Genomic DNA, 18,403 nt, shown 5'->3' on the forward strand with positions numbered 1-18,403 from the left:
GGAGCCTGCCATTTCAGGTAGGTTGGCTGATAGGCAAGAGAGCCCCTGTGATCTACTGGAGTTGGAGGCCTCACCACCCTGCCCAGCTTTTATGTGGGTGCTGGGGATCAAACTCCAGTCCTCAGGTTTGTGTAGCATGCACTTGGCCCATTTCCCCAGCCTCAGCATAATTTTAGCACTGTGATTAATGAATGAGGTAAGGAAATTAACGTCCACAAACCAAGCCAATATCGATAGGATAATAAGCTTTTAATCCCAGCATTCAAGAGGCACAGGCACACAGATCTAGAGTGAAATCCACGTCAGCCAAGGCTACAAAGGGAGACCCTGTCTCAAACCAGTTTTAAAGAAACAATAATTCGACCCGGTGGTGGTGGCGCACGCCTTTAATCCCAGCACTCAGAAGGCAGAGAGAGACAGGTGGATCTTTGAGAATTCGAGGTCATCCTGGTCTACAAGAGCTAGTTCCAGGACAAGCTCCAAAGCTATAGAAAGATAGATAGATAGATAGATAGATAGATAGATAGATAGATAGATAGATAGATAGATAGATAGATAGATAGATAGACAGATATAGATATAGAAGCTGAAGGCTGGATATATGATGTAGTTCAGTGGTAGGATGCTTGCCTAGTTTTTTTTGAGGCCCTGAACTTTAGAAAAGCTATCTGAGAGAGGTAAGGTAACTGATGTCAGGTTATGGGTAGTTTATATTTTTTTAGGGTTTGTTTTTATATCAGTTATTTTATTTTTGATAGAGAAATAAATTATAAAAGTTGCAAGAATGACCCATGTCCTTTAAGCTTTAAATTAAAATAAAATTTTATTCAAAGCATCTTTTAAAATTACAGCATATTTATTAATATGCTGTTAACTCTGCCAAACTACAACTTAGCCGTATGAAGCATAAAACACTTCAAAAATCTGAATGTAACCACATTTTTAAAACAAAAAGCAGTCATAACACACCTCAAATTTTAGATGTCAATGTATTTTGTCCAAGTACATAGTATATATACCCTTTAAAACATGGCCAATGGTAAGCAGTTGGAATAATTTCTTAAACTGTCCAATCATACAAATAAAAATACTTGGGAACATAACTACATGGGTGACAAAGTCAGCTGGAGAAACAGAGCCCTTTTATCATCTGCAGTTTAGTGAACTGGCTAACTGCATTTTTTCAAACTGTATTGCTGTCCTTAAGGTAAGCTGAGCAGATTCTAAACTTCCCAATACTGATGAGTGCTGCACTTTGATCCACATACTCCCATTCATCTGAGGAAAGATTCTACAATGTTGAACCCCAAACCAAGAAAATTCAGATGCTATGGTCTCTTACCAAACTTGTAAGTGCTCCAAGTTAAAATTCTACATACCAGACTACAAATAAAATTCTCAGACCATTACAAATATAAATTCTGTCATTACAAAAAGCCCCTAAAGATCTGCAATTGACTGTACAGAGGACTCCATTTTTAAAGTATGTCCTCGTCACACACATTATTGTAACTACCACTTCAGTTTCACGCCAGTGCTACCTCCTCTCCTTCCCTCTCCAGGCAGCACAATCTAACTACCGATGAACTACAACCACCGGGATTTCTGGTTTTTAAAAAAAAAAAAGCCTCATCCTCAATAGTGTGTAATCTAAACTTGTCAGGTGCTCTCTCAACTCAGAGAAAAGGCACTGAGGAGCCCATCTTCCCCATTACTTTGAAGTCTTCAGTTAAGGGGTCTATAAATCACCGTGTTCTGTATCTAATTTCATTCCCCTTTGAACAAAAGCTCAAGTGACAGAGATTCCTGACTCCATAAAAGAGGTGGCTGCCCGGCCCTGGATTCTGTTCATTCCTAAATACACAACGTGTGTTCAATAACTTCATCTATTTGGAGAAAATGGTTTTGAACCACCAGACAACACACTTACAGTTAAAACTATCTCAGAAGCCTGCACACTTGAGTAGCTAATATTTAATCAGGTGTTTAACTGATAGCTCAATTTAGTGAACACAAAATAGCTTGGCATGTTATTCTGAAGTGAAGCAGAAAGGTGGGAATATGCACTGAAAATATAAATATGGAGGCTCCCATTTGCTAATAATGCTAAACAAGCAGTACAATTAAAATTTAGTGTTTACTATCAAAAGACCTAAAACATTTCACTACAAAACAACCCTGCAGATGTCTCTTTTATTAATACAAACACAAGTGCCAATCTCATTACAGGGCCCATAAAGATCTCACTGGTGTACACACACACATACGTACACACACACGCGCGCACCAGTTGCTGGGTTACCTAGACTTTGCAAGATTAATCACTCAGGCCCAGCAGCTGAGCAATGTGCAAAAGTCCCCAGGCAACAAGCTGGGTAAGGAGCGCTTTCCAGGCATCAGCATTACAGTGAGTTAAAAAGCCCAGAAAGATGGGATAAGACTCATTTTTCACCAATTTAAAAAACTCTCAACTACTACCCCTTACCAAGATCCTCAAATACCTATTTTCTTCCAAGTCTATAACTTATAGCATCTTTACAAATAGTTGGCCTCCCATTTCTCTAGCCTTAATGGGCATGTGATTTTACAATTTAAAAAATATGTATCTTATACATATGTCTCACACTGCCCTGCTTCAGTGTTTACAGTACTGTCACACAGACTAAAACTGTTTAAAATGATCTTATAAATAATCTATTTCAACCTTCTTTGGCTATTTGTACCAATTTGTTTTTTCATACAAATGTCTTATTCACAAAGTGCTTCCTGTGAGAACTGCTTTCAATGAATGCATTAAACTTGCAAAACCTAGCTTCCCACAACACATAGCTTCTACCCTGTAACTGCAGTCCATATTTACAAAATATTTTAAACTTTACATCAAATCCATTTCTGTATAAAAAAAAAAGTGCAATTCTCTCTCACCCCATGTCTGAGGCAACAACATTCTTCATAAGTTTCTACAGAATAGCAGCCTATGATAAGCAAATAAGGTGCTTAGCTTATGCCCAAGGATCTACTTTGTAAGTATGCTGGGCAGTACTTTTGTACAGTGAAGAGTCAGTGTTGGGGCTACTGGCGGAGCGGCGCCCCTGTCAGGTTGGCCAGCTCAATGAGCGCCAGGGCCCCATGCAGCCGCTCTCGCTGCTCCTGCAGTCGGCGCTGGGCGCCGCTCTTCTCATCGTCCTCGCCGTCAGACTGGAGGTACTCCAGCGGGTCCTGCTGCTCCTGATCAGCCTTTGGAACCAGCTTGCCTTTCAGGGTAGGCGTGCGCTGCTCTCTCATCTCCCAGTACCTGTGTGAAAGGCAGGCAGATTGTTTATATGGTAGATATCAGGTTGTCAAATATTTTCTTAGTGGGGCTGGAAAGATGGCTCAGTAGTTAAGAGCACTAGCCCCTCTCCCAGAAGACCGGGTTGGGTCCCTAGCACCCATGTGACAGCTCACAACCATCTGGACCTCCAGTTCCAAGGAATCTAGTGCCCTTTTCAGGCCCCCATGAACTCCTGCACAAACACACACGCAGGCATACACACACACACAATAAATACTTTTTAAAAAGTAGTTCTCAAAAGATGAAGCAAAAACAATAAATAAACATGTTAAAAATTCAACATCCTTAACTATCAGGAAAATTAAAATTACACTGAGATCCTATCTTGCCTCAATCAGACCTATTACATACTGACTGGAATAGAAATAGCTCAGCCACTTCAGCTATCCCATAAGATATGTGTACATGTAGGCTTACTACGGCACAACTCACAGTAGCCATGATATGAATCAGCCTAGGTTTGAGCAGATGAACAAATGAAGAAAATGTTGTATGTACACTGTCAGAACACGGTTTAAGAATGGAGCACCGTGAGGAGGTTCTGAGCACTTGCGAGAAAACTTTGTCAATGCTGCCTCTCGTGTGGCTCCTCGTAGCCCTCAGGGTGTAAACTGTCTGATGCTCTAAATAAGTTGGCTATTGCATGAGACTGTAGTCGGCCTCATTGGTCAGCTCTACTCTCCAAGGTACCACCACCTTTAGAACAGCAAATCATATATAATGGACTTTATTCAGCCATAAAGAACAAAATTATGTAGACATAGAAAGACAAATATCATGTTTTCGCTCATTTGTGGATCTCAGATTTTATATAGTTTCATTAAATTATCTATCTGTAAAGTAGAAACAAGAATGTCCAAGGTAATGAAGGTGACTAGAAGGATATAGAGGGATTACTGTGATCAAATTACCTGATAGACTTTTATGTATTTAATGAAGTCTATTACAATATCCAATGAAGATATATTAATAAAAATGGAATGGTGTTAAAGCGGTTCTTTAGTAATTGTTTTTCTGTGACTATTCAGAGGTAGTACATGGGAGACCCATTTCCAAAGGGACATGAAATTCAGGAGAAGACTCCTCCCTCAGGCATCTATAGTCAATCCTTGCTGTTTCAGCCCTCATACTCCATGCTCTAATCATGTGTTCACCATTACACCATGTGGTGCCCCGGGTCTGTAGCTCAGCTCAGAGGTAGAACATTTGCATTTGCATAACATGTATCAAGACCCTGAGTTCAATCCCCAACACCAGGAAAAAACAATCCCCCCTACCTCTATGATTATATATGAATGAGCCTTAGACACCACCTATCTTATTTTCTAACTCCGGAGATCTAACTGCCTCTGCCTCTGCCTCACAAGTGCTGGGATTAAAGACATGTGCCACCACGGCTCAGCTTTTTTGAGGAGGTGGGGGGCGAGACAATGGTTAACTTTTGGCAGGAATAAACATTAAACCAATGAGATCTGACCAACAGCTGGGCATGGTGGCACACGTCTTTAATCCCAGCACATGTAAAGCAGAGGCAGGCACAGCTCTGTCAGTTCAAGGCAGCCTAGTCTACAAAGTGAGTTCCAGGATGAGCAGAACGGCGCAGAACGGCTAAAGGAAGATGGGAGTGCTCCAGTCAAGAGCAGAGGCCCCAAACAACAGTCGAACGGTTGCTAACAAACATCGGCCCACTGTGGTGTGGCTGGGGAAGGCCGAACCATAGCAGCACTGCTGAGAATCTGTAGGGATGTTTGCAACAGACAAGTCTTTAAGTCAAATACTCTAAGAGAAAGATTTTTATACTGACCTCCTTGTTGGCATGACTTGCAAATTCATGAGTGTTCCATATTTTTCAACAGTGAAACAAAGAAAATGAGACACTCTATTCTTGAGGAACACAAACTGTTATATTTCATTTCTATCACACATAGATCCCAAGAACCATTAACAACTCTATAGGAAATTAAGGGTTATCTGAAATATTTTATAAAGTACATATAAAAGTAATTTATTTAAAATGAGAGAATTCTCAAACTTTAACATGAACCCAAGCCCCAAAGGCACCTTTCTAGGAGACAACACACGCAGCCTTACTTTGCCAGCCACTCAGCAGCAGCTTTGTTGTCTGCAGACTGATGCTTGCTGAGTGTATCTGTCGGCTCTTCTCTCTTCAGCCTGGCATAGGGGTGCTTTGGACAGTGGCGGTTTGCATGGGTGAATCTGCTTAGGCAGCCTTTAAAACATAGAAGAAATGCTCACTAGAAACTGGACATTCAGACATACTAAACATCTCAGCTTCAATACATTCTATAACCAAACAAACTTCTACAGTCACATCCATGGGATCCAATGCCCTCCTCTGATCTCTGTAGGCATCAAGAACACATACAGCACACATATACGCATGCAGATAAACATACACTCATAAAATAAAATAAATTTAAAAAATTAAGCTTTCTATCATGTCAGCTATGGTTTTGCACACCTTTGATTCCAGCCGTCAGGAGACAAAGGCAGATGGATTTCTTTGAGTTTGAAGCCAGCTTGGTCTACATAGTGGGTTCTAGGCCCTGCAATGTTACATGTGAGACCCTGTCTCAGAAAGAAAAAAAGTTTCCTTTCATATATGGAAACTAAAAATAAATACCCTGTAAACATTTATAAGATTAATATTTAGACAAATTATCAAGAAAACTACCCAAACAAGGACAAAGCTATACTGAAATATAACTGAAAAATGCACTTTTTAATTTTTTTTTTGGACACTGTGATTTAAAAAATAATACTTCAAGGGCCAGCAAGATGGCTCAATGGGTTGTATTTTAATAAACTTTGAGGAAAAAAAAAAAAAAGATGGCTCAATGGGTAAAGGCACTTGCAGCCAAGCCTAATTAGATTCCAAGTAGTCTCCCTACCACACACACAAATGGATGTAAAAATAGATCACTTTCGAAAAGATATACAATGGGGCTGGAGAGGTGGCTCAGCAGTTAAGAGCACTGGCTACTCTTCCAGAGGTCCTGAGTTCAATTCCCAGCAACCACATGGCAGCTCTCAACCATCTATGATGGGGTCCGATGCCCTCTTGTGGTATGCATGCAGATAGAGCACTCATACTCATAAAATACACATACTTAAATAAAAATTTAAAAAGAAAAAGAAGATATACCTATCTAGCATGTGCAAAGACCTGAGTTTAATTCATAGCATAGGGGTAGGTTTATGATGCTTTATAAAAGCTTTTCAACAATTCTCTCTTCTCAAAAAATTTAAGTAAAACTACCAGTTGGTTGCTAAAAATCTAAGTAAACCTTACTCTAACTACTCCTAGAATATCACTTCTAACACCATACCATTTTCTGAACAGACAAAAGGCTTCTCTCCGGTGTGAAGACGTTGATGTGTTTTCAGCTGTCCACTCTGAACAAAGGCTTTTCCACAATCAGGATAGTCACACAGATATGGTCTCTCACCTAAGAAGACAGACATCATATTAGACCTGAGGCAGAAAGGCAAGAGGAGGAAGGGACAGGAGGACAATTCTCTTTACGGGGTCAGAACTCCAGTGAGCAATGCCCCACACATGACAATGCATAAAGGCAGGGAACAGAGTGGCACCAGAGCAGCCCTCCTCCACAGAGCACACTTCTTCCTCTAGGCCTTGAGGATTTAGATTCCCAGGTTATAGTCCTTGATAGCAGCATCTTCAGCTTCTGTATACTTTTCTCCTCAGCACTCCAGCTATGAGCTCTTTCCTGATTGATACATTATTTCCATTTCTGCTGTCTGTGGCTATTTCCTGGGTCTAGCTCACCAGAGATGTTCTAATAGCCTGCTAGCTGATCTCCAGCCTCCATACACTGTGCCTCAAGCTGGACGCACCAGCACAGAACACTGATTTTGTGTTTGTAGTATCAGTAATTCCTCAGACCATCCCAAGCCCTGCTGAGCTCCTTGGACAGCTAAAAGTTGCCTGCTGATTTTTAAGCGGTTTCTAATATCTTCTCTGCATGCAATGTCACCAAATCATTGGCTACTTGGAGAAGGGCCTTTATTTTCTTCCAGAAGAGACATTCCAGCCAGGAGGCAATGCTTTTTTTTTTTTTTAATCTGTTTCTTACCCTTAAAAACACTGGTGATGGTGGAGCACACCTTTAAATCCCAGCACTCGGGAAGCAGAGGCCAGCCTGATCTACAGAGTTAGTTCCAGGAAGCCAAGGCTATACAAAGAAACTCTGTCTCAAAAAAACAAATATAAACAAAAAAACCCTTACCATCTTCCCTGCCCTTTCAAATCCTCACCTAGGCTCTCAGCCACATAGGCTCTCAGCACCACTTTGTACCCCTCACAAAGTGTCCTGTGGTGTTTATTACCACAGGAGTCTCCTGCAGAAATTCTCTTAATTTCTATTTCATTTAAATTTCTACATACAAAATAATGCCAACCTAGATAAGATGCTCAAAAATATCAACCGTAATTAATGTATTATTTATTGCAAATGACAAACTTTAAACAATTTCAAGTCTTTCAATATGACTCAAAACAGTGACATATCCCTTAACACCACGACAGGCTCCAGAGAAACCATCTCAAAAAAAAAAAAAAGAAAGAAAGAAAAAAATCCTAAAACCATCATTTCCCACCAAAAAAGCAAGAGTAAACAGTGACTGATTTTTAAAACTTCAAAAACAATAGTAGCAATAAAAGAAAACAAAGGCAATTTATATGAATGTTAACCTAATTAAGTAATATTAATTAACCTAAATAACTAATCAAGTTTTTAAAAATATTTTAGGTGCATTGGTGTTTTACCTGCATGCACATCTGTGTGAGGGTGGTGGATCCCCTGGAACTAGAGTTACAGACAGGTTTTTTTTTTTTTTTTTTGGTTTTTTTCGAGACAGGGTTTCTCTTTAGCTTTTGGAGCCTGTCCTGGAACTAGCTCTTGTAGACCAGGCTGGCCTCAAACTCACAGAGATCTGCCTGTCTCTGCCTCCTGAGTGCTGGGATTAAAGGCGTGCACCACCACCGCCTGGTGAGTTACAGACAGTTTTGAGCTGCCATGTGGGTGCTGGGAATCGAACCTGGATTCTCTAGGACAGACAGCAAGAGTTCTTAACTGTTGAGCCATCTCTCTAGCCCCCAACTAACCAAGTATTACTTCTAGCCATTTTTACAATGTTGTCATCTTACCTGTATGAGTCCTTTTGTGAGCCTGGAGTGATTTCTCCCTCGGAAACACCCTATTACAGATGTTACAGCGGATCCTGCTGGACGAATGTTCTCCTTCATTTATTAAGTCCCGGACAGTGTCTGCTCTGGGTCTACCACGTCGGATTCCATCCTGTTAACATTTTTTATAGACTTTAATATAATTTCGTATAGTCAAAGCAGTATATGGGTTGGTCGAGTTGGGGGAAGGATGGAATGGGAGAACAATGAAAGAGAGATCTTGATAGAGCCATTATGGAGTTAAGGAGAAACCTGATGCTAGGGAAATTCCCAGGAATCTACCAGATGACCCCAGCTAAGACTCCTAGCAATAGAGAAGAGGGTGCCTGAATTGGCCTTCCCTGTAATCAGATTCGCGAATACCCTTAATGCTATCATAGAATCTTCATCCAGTCATTGAAGGAACCAGATGCAGAGATTCACAACCAAGCACCAGGCCAAGCTCAGGGAATCCAGTCAAAGAGAGGGAAGAGGGAATATGTGAACAAGGGAGGTCAAGATCATGAAGGAAAAATCTACAGAGACAGCTGAATCAAGTTTGTAGGAACTCATGAACTCTAGACCAATAGCTATGGAACCTCCATGAGACTGAACTAGGCCCCTCCATATGTGGAAGACAGTGGTGAAGCTTGTTCTACCTGAGGGGCCCCTGGCAGTAGGACCAGGATCTGTCTCTGGTGCATGAGCTAGCTTGCTGGAGCCCAGTACCTATCATGGGATGCCCTGCTCAACCATAATGCAGGGTGGGAGGGCCTGGTCCTGCCACCTCAACTTAATGGGCCAAGCTTTGTTGATTCACCAAAAGAGGACTTACTCTTTGGGAGAAATGAATGGGGAGTGGGCTGGGGGGAGGTGAGGGAGGGTGGGGAGGGGTGGGAAGGAGAAATGAGGTTGGAATATAAAATGAAATTAAAAAAAAAAAAGGATACAAACTGAGTAGTATCCGCAAGAATAGGCTCCAATAGCCTACCTCTCCACAGATAACAGAGAACCAGAATTAGTGGTCACAGACCTAGTGTAGACCACCAGCAACAACCATCTCTTCAAATATTGAATCAACAAACATCCTTACAGCATTTTCACTTACTCATTCTTTCTTTACCCAGTAGAAACCTTCAAAAAGTCTACATTCTTAGTGTGTGACCCCACTTGCAGAGACTGCAGACCAGACCCTATTCTGCATGAAATATCTGCTGTGACCTGGTCTAGGTATTTGATGAACTGACACCAGGCACTTGTCTTTGTCTCACCTAATATGGGTATCTGTCAGGATTTAAGACTAACTATTGGGAGGGCATTGCTCATACACCTTGTAAAACAACCTGATGTTCTCTGGACCAAAATACTGGTTTCAGCTAAAGCAAGCAGACACAGGAAAAGCCTGGGAGAAAAAAAAAAAAACAGGGAAAAAGGTTTTTTGTAAAGTTAGGACACCGAAAAACACAGAAAACTGAGCATACTCCCAGAAAACCCTGAACCCAGTCAGAAGCTCTATCTGGGGCTGATCAAGCTCAACACACAAGAATGTGAAAGCTGTAACAGCTGTAAACAGGTTGGTAAGCAAAATGTATCCACAGCTGAGAATGTGGCTCAGGGTCCAGGCACCTGTATGCAGGAGGCCTTGAGCTTAATCTCAGTCCTCTGCACTAGAAAGAGACATCATAAACGAAAACGGCACAGGTGTAGTTTTAATAGGCTGCTGAAACTAAGGTAATGTGGATTCAAAATAAATTATTATACATTTAAAAGGTGAGTTAATAATTTCAGGACAATCACCAGGAAGTTTAAAAAAGAAATTAAAATGGTGTATGGGGGAAAGTCAGCTCAACATACAAGGCATCAATATAGAAATTGAGAAACAGACCAAATTAAATGAACATTAAAAAAAAAAAAACATACCAGAAGTCCTTCCTCGTCAGTAACTACTTTGAAAATGAGGAGGGCAAAGTCTCCCATTAAAATGCTAAAACTGACAGATTTTCAATGACAACTACATGCTTTCCACAAGATTTAATTTAGATAAAGCATGACTATATTAGTAAAAGGACATAAAAAGATAATTATAAATACTTCACACTAAATAGACTCCCTAATATGCACAATTAAAAATGACATAATTAATGGAAGAAATAGTTCAAAATGATCTGGAGACTTCAATAGTGTGTAAGGCAAATAAGAAGGACCACAAAGAAAGAGGACAGACCCTGCCTTGGCAGGGTGAAGCACATCTTAATAATGTACCCTAGGCCCCTTTCCTGGACACAAAGAATGAAGCTGTAAGTGAACAACACATGGAAAAACGGAAAAAAAAAAAACCTTAGAGAATTAAATACTCAAAAGCTGCACAAGACAAAAGAGAAAACATTTTGATATAACTGAAAACAGACTACAACTCATGAGTCAGGAATCTGAAGGTCTAAAGAAGACATCAGTACAACCCAAGACAAGCTCCCAAATTGGAAAGGATCATTCTATGGGTGCTGGGAAACGGGGCTTTAGGATCACTGTTCAATGGATGCAGGGATTTAAAACAGTGATGAAGTTTTGAAAGTTGTACAACAGTCAATATCCTAAATGTCAGAATTGTACACTTTATAATGTTAATAATTTAATGTCATACAGTTTTACCTTAATTAAAAAAAAAAGGTTCAAGTCTTTAATCCCAGCACTTGGCAGAGGCAGATGGATTTCTATGAGTTCAAGGCCAACCAAGACTACATAAGCCTCAAAAAGAAAAAAAAAAATCAAGACACTATAATGGCACAAACTTGTAATCCCTGCACTCAGGAGTGGAGGCAGGATGATTACAAGTGAGTCTGAGGCCTGCCTGGGCTACAAATGAAACTCTATCTCAAAACCAACCAACAAACAAAAGACAATTTAAATAGCTGATAGTATTCCAGCCTGTCACAGTACGTAACAACATAAGAACAAGACAGAACTGAAAACTGTTTATGGGAAGCCTGTACTAGCTTCTCTAATCTAAAACGACATGTGTTTCTTTACAAATTCATTTTATTTTCCAGGTAAGTTGTCACATCCATAGGTTACATGAAAACCGAACAGTGCTACAAGTATCACGCACAGCTACAAACACTGTGAAGATGTTGTCACTGCTTTTCTTGTAAAAACCTACAGGTTTCCAAAGCATAAATCTTAGCCTCAAACCTAGAATGAAAATTTGGCTCTAACCAAATTTCCTTCAGTCAATTTTCACTTTGAAAGAGAAACTCACAACAGGCATGGTGGCACACACCTTTAATTCCAGTACTCTAGATCTGTGAGTTCAAGTCCAGCCTGGTCTACAGAGCTAGTTCCAGACAGCCAGAACTTGTCTCAAATAACCAAAAAGAAAAAGAATAATTAATTAAATAACCCACTACTATTTTCTTTACTAGTAGAGAAAAATAAAACATGTTCAGTTGTAAGGGGCGCACAAATACAACATATTTGGCATGTACAGGTAGTAGCTCAATAAATGTATTCTCTTAATAAAGGAAACAATCATCTAATGTCCCAAATAAATGAGCAGTACCTACAAGCCACACATATTTGTGTGCACGTGTTGCATACATGTGCGCATGCCTGTGTGTGTACATCTGGGAGCCAGAGGCCAGTGTCAAGTGTCCTCTATCCCTCTCCACCTTATTGTTGGAGACAGGGTCTCTAGCTGAACCTGAAGCTCACCAATTCTATTAGGCTACCTGACCAGAGGCCCCGGGGTCTGCCTGTCTTTCTACATCCATCACTGTGGATATAGAGAGATGTGCTTCACCTAGCTTTTATGTGGGTGCTAGGGATCTGAACACAGGCCATCATGCTTATGCAGCAAGCATTTTGTACCCTGAGCAGCCTCCTCAGCCCCAACCATATATTAAAATAACCAGTATTATTTGAATAGGTTATTTTCATTTTTGTCTTAACAATAAGAAAACCATGTTTCTAGGCAAGTTTATCAGCAACCAATTGTATCTGTAGCCTGAAGGACAAATCTTGTCAAGATTATTGGTGATTCAAAGAAAAAGCAATGCCAGCCTGGTTGTTTACTCCTAACACTACAAAGTGTCCACTTCATGTCATGTAACAAATGGTAGCTACTATGCTAAAAGAATAGGTTTTTACATGCTGATGATCAAAAATTACTACATACAAATCAGCTATGTATAAGACTACACACACTCTAGATGTTTGGATACTAAAAATGAATACAGGACAGGCAGGGGCAGGAGTGAATGGTATCAGAGAAGCAGATCCCTTGGGTCCCAAAGCATCCATCATGAGCATAGGGGCTGGGGGATTTACTATCCTGGAAAACAAGAATGCCCTACTTGTTCTTTCCTCTCCTAAAATGTAACTACCAGGTGATAATGGTAACAGATAGTTTTACAATAGCGTTAAGTGATCTTGTAAGGAGGAACCAAAACAAGCTGGCAGGTGACATATTCTTTATCCATTCAGGAAGACAGCGTGGGTAGGGACACACAAAAGAGCAACAGAAAGCTGATACAGAGTGTGCACAATTCAGATGTTAACACCTCCCCTAGGAGTCATAGCAACAAACAGAAAGTAAATACTGCTCACAGCTGTTCAGTGTGAAGCGCTGCTGACACTGGCTACCGCACAGACTCCAACTTCCTGGAAAGTGAGCAGACTCAGCCAAACATCATGATTCACTCAGAGCCTGGGACGGAGATCATCACTGTAACAACATAAGGGGCACTGAACTCCTTCTTTAAACCAACAGCTTGACCAGAAACCAGACAAGGTCCCTATGTCAAATAAAAGCATATTCCAGCACTTTCTCTCAAGTTTAGAATCCTATATGAATTTCTGGAGCTGCACTGGGATGCTTTCACTAATGAAAATAAAAAAAAGCAGAATCTGTCATCAAACTATTTCTGAAAATTACAAATATTCTGTGAGAAGAAAAAAATACATATATAACAGCCTTTTCACATCCACATTACTTCTGGTATATTTTCCTCTAAAAGAGGTAAAGATGCAGAAATAAAACTCAAGTTTATGCACTGTAAGAACATTTACACAGATCTGTGTAAAGATAAGTCTGACTCAAGTCAAAAAGAACACAGCTATGATTTTACTTATTTACAACAAAGGTTCTCAATTCATGGGTAGTGGCCCCGGGGGGGGGGGGGGGGTAAAAAAAAAATCACTTTCACAGGAGTTGCCTAAGACCATCAGAAAACACAGATAGTCACATTACAATTTCTCATAGTAGAAATTACAAATATGAAGTAGCAATGAAATAATTTTATAGTTGGGGTCACCACAACATGAGCAACTGTATTAATGGGTCACAGCATTAGGAGGGTTGAGAACCATTGATTTACAACATCATTTTTCTTTGATAATCCAAAAACATATTGAGTTAAAACTAAGATTAAGCCATGAGAGGAATGGGTAAGAGAGATGCTCAGTGGTTAAAAGCACTTTTCTAGAAGACTCAAGCTAGATTTCCAGCAGGCACATGGTGGCTCATAACTGTCTATGACTCCAGTTCGGGCATGCACATGTGCATACATGCAACAAAAACATCTGTACACATAAAGTAATAAAATTAAAAATTAAAGTCACAAATACAAAGCCTTCCACAAGTATTTGTGCATGTAAGCCTTTACACTGCTTAACCTTACGAGGCATGTTCTAAGAAAGACTTAAAATATTAACACAAAAATTATAGCTACCTAATGCACCTAAGATGATATCCTAGGAGAGACTACCTAAAGCCGCAACAGCAGCTGTTCCCTGCACCAACAGTGTACCAACACCTCTGCTGCTCTTTCATATATGCACTGACGTGCAGTTTCAATACTTGAAGTGTGCCAAAGCAGTCTTACAATTTAATTACTCTCCAATAGTAATGCCACAGGTAAAGACTCCACCAAAACAGTTTCAACATTCTAGTTAAAGACCATAATGGGACCAAACTTGTTTCAACTTATAAACAAAGTATCCCTTTATCCACTAGGTGATTTGCTCGCTACATCTGTAGCAAACCTTTGTTATTCAGAGACCCAACCAACAGAACTTGGACATCTATCTCGTATTATCAATACTTATTCCACACACGAATTTACCGGCACCTTTATAGAGCGCTACGACTGTAAAGTATTAAAGTCTAGCTCCACAGACATAGTATCGGGTCCATCCAAGCAGTCACCCTGTACCAACACTCAAGCAAGGCTCACAGCCACAAAATCTTGACCAGCACTCCCACTAGCCAGCTACGCGATCTTAATGAAGACGGTTTAACAAACTGTGAAGCCTCAGCTGCTCCGGATAGAAAAGTATATATTGGGCATGGTGGCGCTAGACTAAAACCTCAACACTCGGAAGGTAAAGAAGGGTGGAACTCTGAGAGATCTGGGCCAGCCCTGTCTACTTAGGGAGTCGCTGGCCAGCCAGGGCTACGCTGATACCTCGACCCCTACCCCATGGAGGCTGGAGCCAGGAGCTCACACCCTTTCTTCCCAGATCTAGGAAGTTTGTGATTGCGAGATCAGGAACAGCAGTGCGGGGTGTCTGGACCACGGACACGGTCAGCCTCCCTCATCACCCCGCTGCACCTGCTGCCCTCAGCCCGGCCTTAGCTCCGCGCCCGTCACGTGACCGCCCCGCCCCCAGAGGTCCGGTTTTGGCGCGCGGCAGTGACGTCAGCGTCCTGTCAGCCACCGCCCCCGCCGCCCCGTTTCTCTTCCCCGGCCCCGCCCCGCGGCCGAGCTTCACCGTTAACGGGCCCAGGCTGCCCCGCGCCCCGGCCGCCCTCCCGCCTGCGCCGCTCACCTTGAGGTGGCCGCTGTCTGGGCTGCTCGCCTCCTCTTCGTCCTCTCCGCCTGATGCGGCGGTCACCGAGGCGGTGGATGGCGGCGCACCCCGCAGTGTCGGGAGCTCAGCGGCCGCGGGCAGCCCAGCCGACACGACGCCGCCCGCCGCCGCCCCCGGGCTGAGCGTCACGTTATGCGCGTTCTCCCCCCAGCGCCACGGGTACACCATGAAGTCGCTGAAACCGGGGCTGGTGGGGACGAGTGGCGGCGGCTGCTCGGGCTCCCCCACTCCGCCGCTGCTACTGCTGCCGCTGCTGCACGGAGGCGTTGCCGGCGTGGTCCTGATGACTGACACCAGCACGCGCTTCGGGGAGTCGTGGCAGAAGATGACCGGCGGCGGCTCCGCCATGGGTGCCGGGGCACCACGGATCATGCTGGCCGGCCCGTCTGCAGCCCTCGCGCTCTCAGCTCGCGCTTCGGATTGCTCGCCCGCGCTGCTCCGCCTCGGCGCCTCACAGCCGCCGGCTCATGGCAGGCGGCGCTGACAAGAGTCCCCGAGAATAACAACCTGCCGCCGCGGTCCCCCGCTCCGGCTTTTCCCGCGTTACATTTCGCGCCTGGGCGGAACCAATCACCGCGAGGACCCTGCGGCTGGCCGCCGCGATGAGTGACAGGTCTCGCGGGCCAATAGCAGCGCCCAAGCTGTGTTTCGTCCAGAGGGGGCGGAACCAAGTTCGAGCGCGGGTCCTTGCTACCACGTCATTGGCCGCCGCTCTCATAATTTTTTTTTTTTTTGTATTGAGGGCCAACAGCGTTCGAAAAGTCGGTCGGAGCGCGCGTCTCCTCCGGACACACCCGTCGGAGGCTCCGCCCCCGCCTAGTGAACCCCGCAAAAGAGAGGCGGGGAGGAGGCCGATGATTGGAGCGCTGCGGCGAAGGGGCGGGGCAGAGCACCCTCGGCCCCGCCCACACCAGCAGAGGTCGCTGCTGGGCAGGAAGGGCTCCCCCACCTCCCCACCCTACCGAACCCCGCCCGCCTGGGGCCCGCCTGTGCTTGTTGGGCGGTGGTTCCCGCGCGGAGTCTGTTTAAAGGGCCACGGCCATGCCGGGCCCTCGGCCCTACCCCAAGCTCAGCGACAGCAGGACACAGGTTTTGGTTTTGAGACGAGTCACACGAGTCTCTCGACCTTGCTCTGGTTGGCCTCGAACTCACATTTCCCTGCCTCTGGATTGCTAGAACTAAGGCGAGCGCCAGCACGCCCGCCTAATGGAGTCCTGGGACCAGCCTCGCTAAGAAGGAATCCTGCAGCGAACGTCCCCTGCCTCCGGGAGCTTGCTCCCCAGCTCGGGACCGCGGTGGGGTGCAGGAACGACCGTGCACTCATAAGGCGGCTCCCGCCATCTTCTCCCTGCCTGTCTCAGCACCCTGAGCCCGAACAGTGGCCAATCGAAGGCCCACCTCCTCACTGGAAGGTGCAAGCGTGGCTCTGGCTCACTTGCTTGCCGTGTTTTCCAGGCAGTCCGACGGTAGTAGCGGTTCAAAGACTTGAATCGACGAATAAATTATTAAGTGGTTAAAGGATAGAACTGGTAACTGTGACTCATTCGCTGTATTTTCCAGACAGCCTGATCCTAGTAGCGGTTCGGTAAAGATTTTTTTATATATATATTGAATGAATATCCAGTAGTCAAGAGATAGAACTGTTAACTCCATCATGTGTGCAAAATAACACATTAACTAAACCTGTTAATACAAAGTTATGCGTAAGTTAATTTAGCCATAATGCTTTGTTTTTCTTTAAAGGGAACTTCCCAAGTTAACAAATCAAAGCAGTCAATAGTTTGCGTCTTATGTTTTATTTTTTTAAGTGGGGAAATCACATTTTATTTTGGCGTAAACAAAATATGGCAAGATACACAATCAAATCTGATTTCATGGAGAAAAAGTAACTTGGGAACAGAAGTGAAAATATTTCAAGAGGATACACTGAATAATTTGTATCTTTGAAGTGGTACAAGTGAAAATATCCTTCCAAAAAACAAGGAACTGGGCAGACAGATGGTTCTGTGGTTAAGAGCACTCGCTGCTCTTCAGGAACCTGAGTTCTAGCACCCATGGTAACAGCATGTGATACCCTCTTCTGGTTTCCTAGAACAGTGCATGCATATGATATACGCAGAAGGAAGCATAACACCCATACATATTTAAAATTGTAAATAATATGTATTCTTTCTTTCCTGGAGGCTGACTACTACTGTATGTGTAGGGCAAATCCAGATATTTTAATAGTCAATTTAGAAACTGAAAGCTTTTGTTTCCCTTAATGTAATAAAATTGTGAAACAAAGTTTTATAATTTAAAAACAAAAAACCTTACTACAATTTTTGTAATCCCAAATTTTGAAAGGGAACTATAAGTCATCTATCTGACAATTGATAGAGAAAGGAAAAAGAGTGATGGCCACTGGAACACTCGAATTAGGGGCTGGCAGGAGTCGACGTTTAAACACTGGCCAATAGTTCCTCTGTAGCATTCACAACATGCCCATATGCAAGATGAATCACATAGCAAGCAGTACACTGACTTAATGCTTCTAAAAATTACCCTTGAGCAAGGGTAACCGGGAAATTCCACTGGCTGCCAGCCTCAAGAGAATGAAAAACATCAGGAATGTGGGGATTCACCTGAGTGGGATTCTGGGAGAATTGAGGTCACTCTGCGAGTTCTGGTTCCACTTTCATGCTACCAGGGGGCTATATGAAGTGTGGTTATATTCTGGAAATCTGTGTTCTGTCCTGGATATAATTAACAAACAGTCTAATGATGTATAATAACTCTGAAGACAGACTAAAACCCATCTTAGGCCGGGTGGTAGTAGCACGTGCCTTTATTCCAGACCTAGGAGGCAGCAGCAGATGGATCTCTAAGTTCAACGCCAGCCTGAGTTCCAGGACAACCCGGGCTACACAAACCGTCTTGAAAAACAAAAACAAACAAAAATCTCAGAATACAGATTACATTACCTCATTTAACTAATTGTTCAAACTGTAGTC

At 43.0% G+C, this 18,403-nt stretch overlaps 1 protein-coding gene across 1 annotated transcript; it reads right to left on the bottom strand.

The window, feature by feature from the left end:
* Positions 1 to 804: 804 nt before the first annotated feature.
* Znf367 (zinc finger protein 367) lies at positions 805 to 15,782 on the bottom strand. Its single transcript, XM_085699653.2, has 5 exons — positions 15,369 to 15,782; positions 8,526 to 8,676; positions 6,685 to 6,804; positions 5,426 to 5,564; positions 805 to 3,295 (listed from the first exon to the last, which is right to left on the bottom strand). The coding sequence occupies exons 1-5, from the start codon at positions 15,780 to 15,782 to the stop codon at positions 3,073 to 3,075; spliced, it is 1,047 nt and encodes a 348-aa protein (XP_085555779.1). The 3' UTR covers positions 805 to 3,072.
* Positions 15,783 to 18,403: the final 2,621 nt, after the last annotated feature.

The sequence above is a fragment of the Myodes glareolus genome, chromosome 14 (genome assembly GCF_982192425.1).
Source record: "Myodes glareolus chromosome 14, mMyoGla1.1, whole genome shotgun sequence".
Classification (NCBI taxonomy): Eukaryota; Metazoa; Chordata; class Mammalia; order Rodentia; family Cricetidae; genus Myodes; species Myodes glareolus.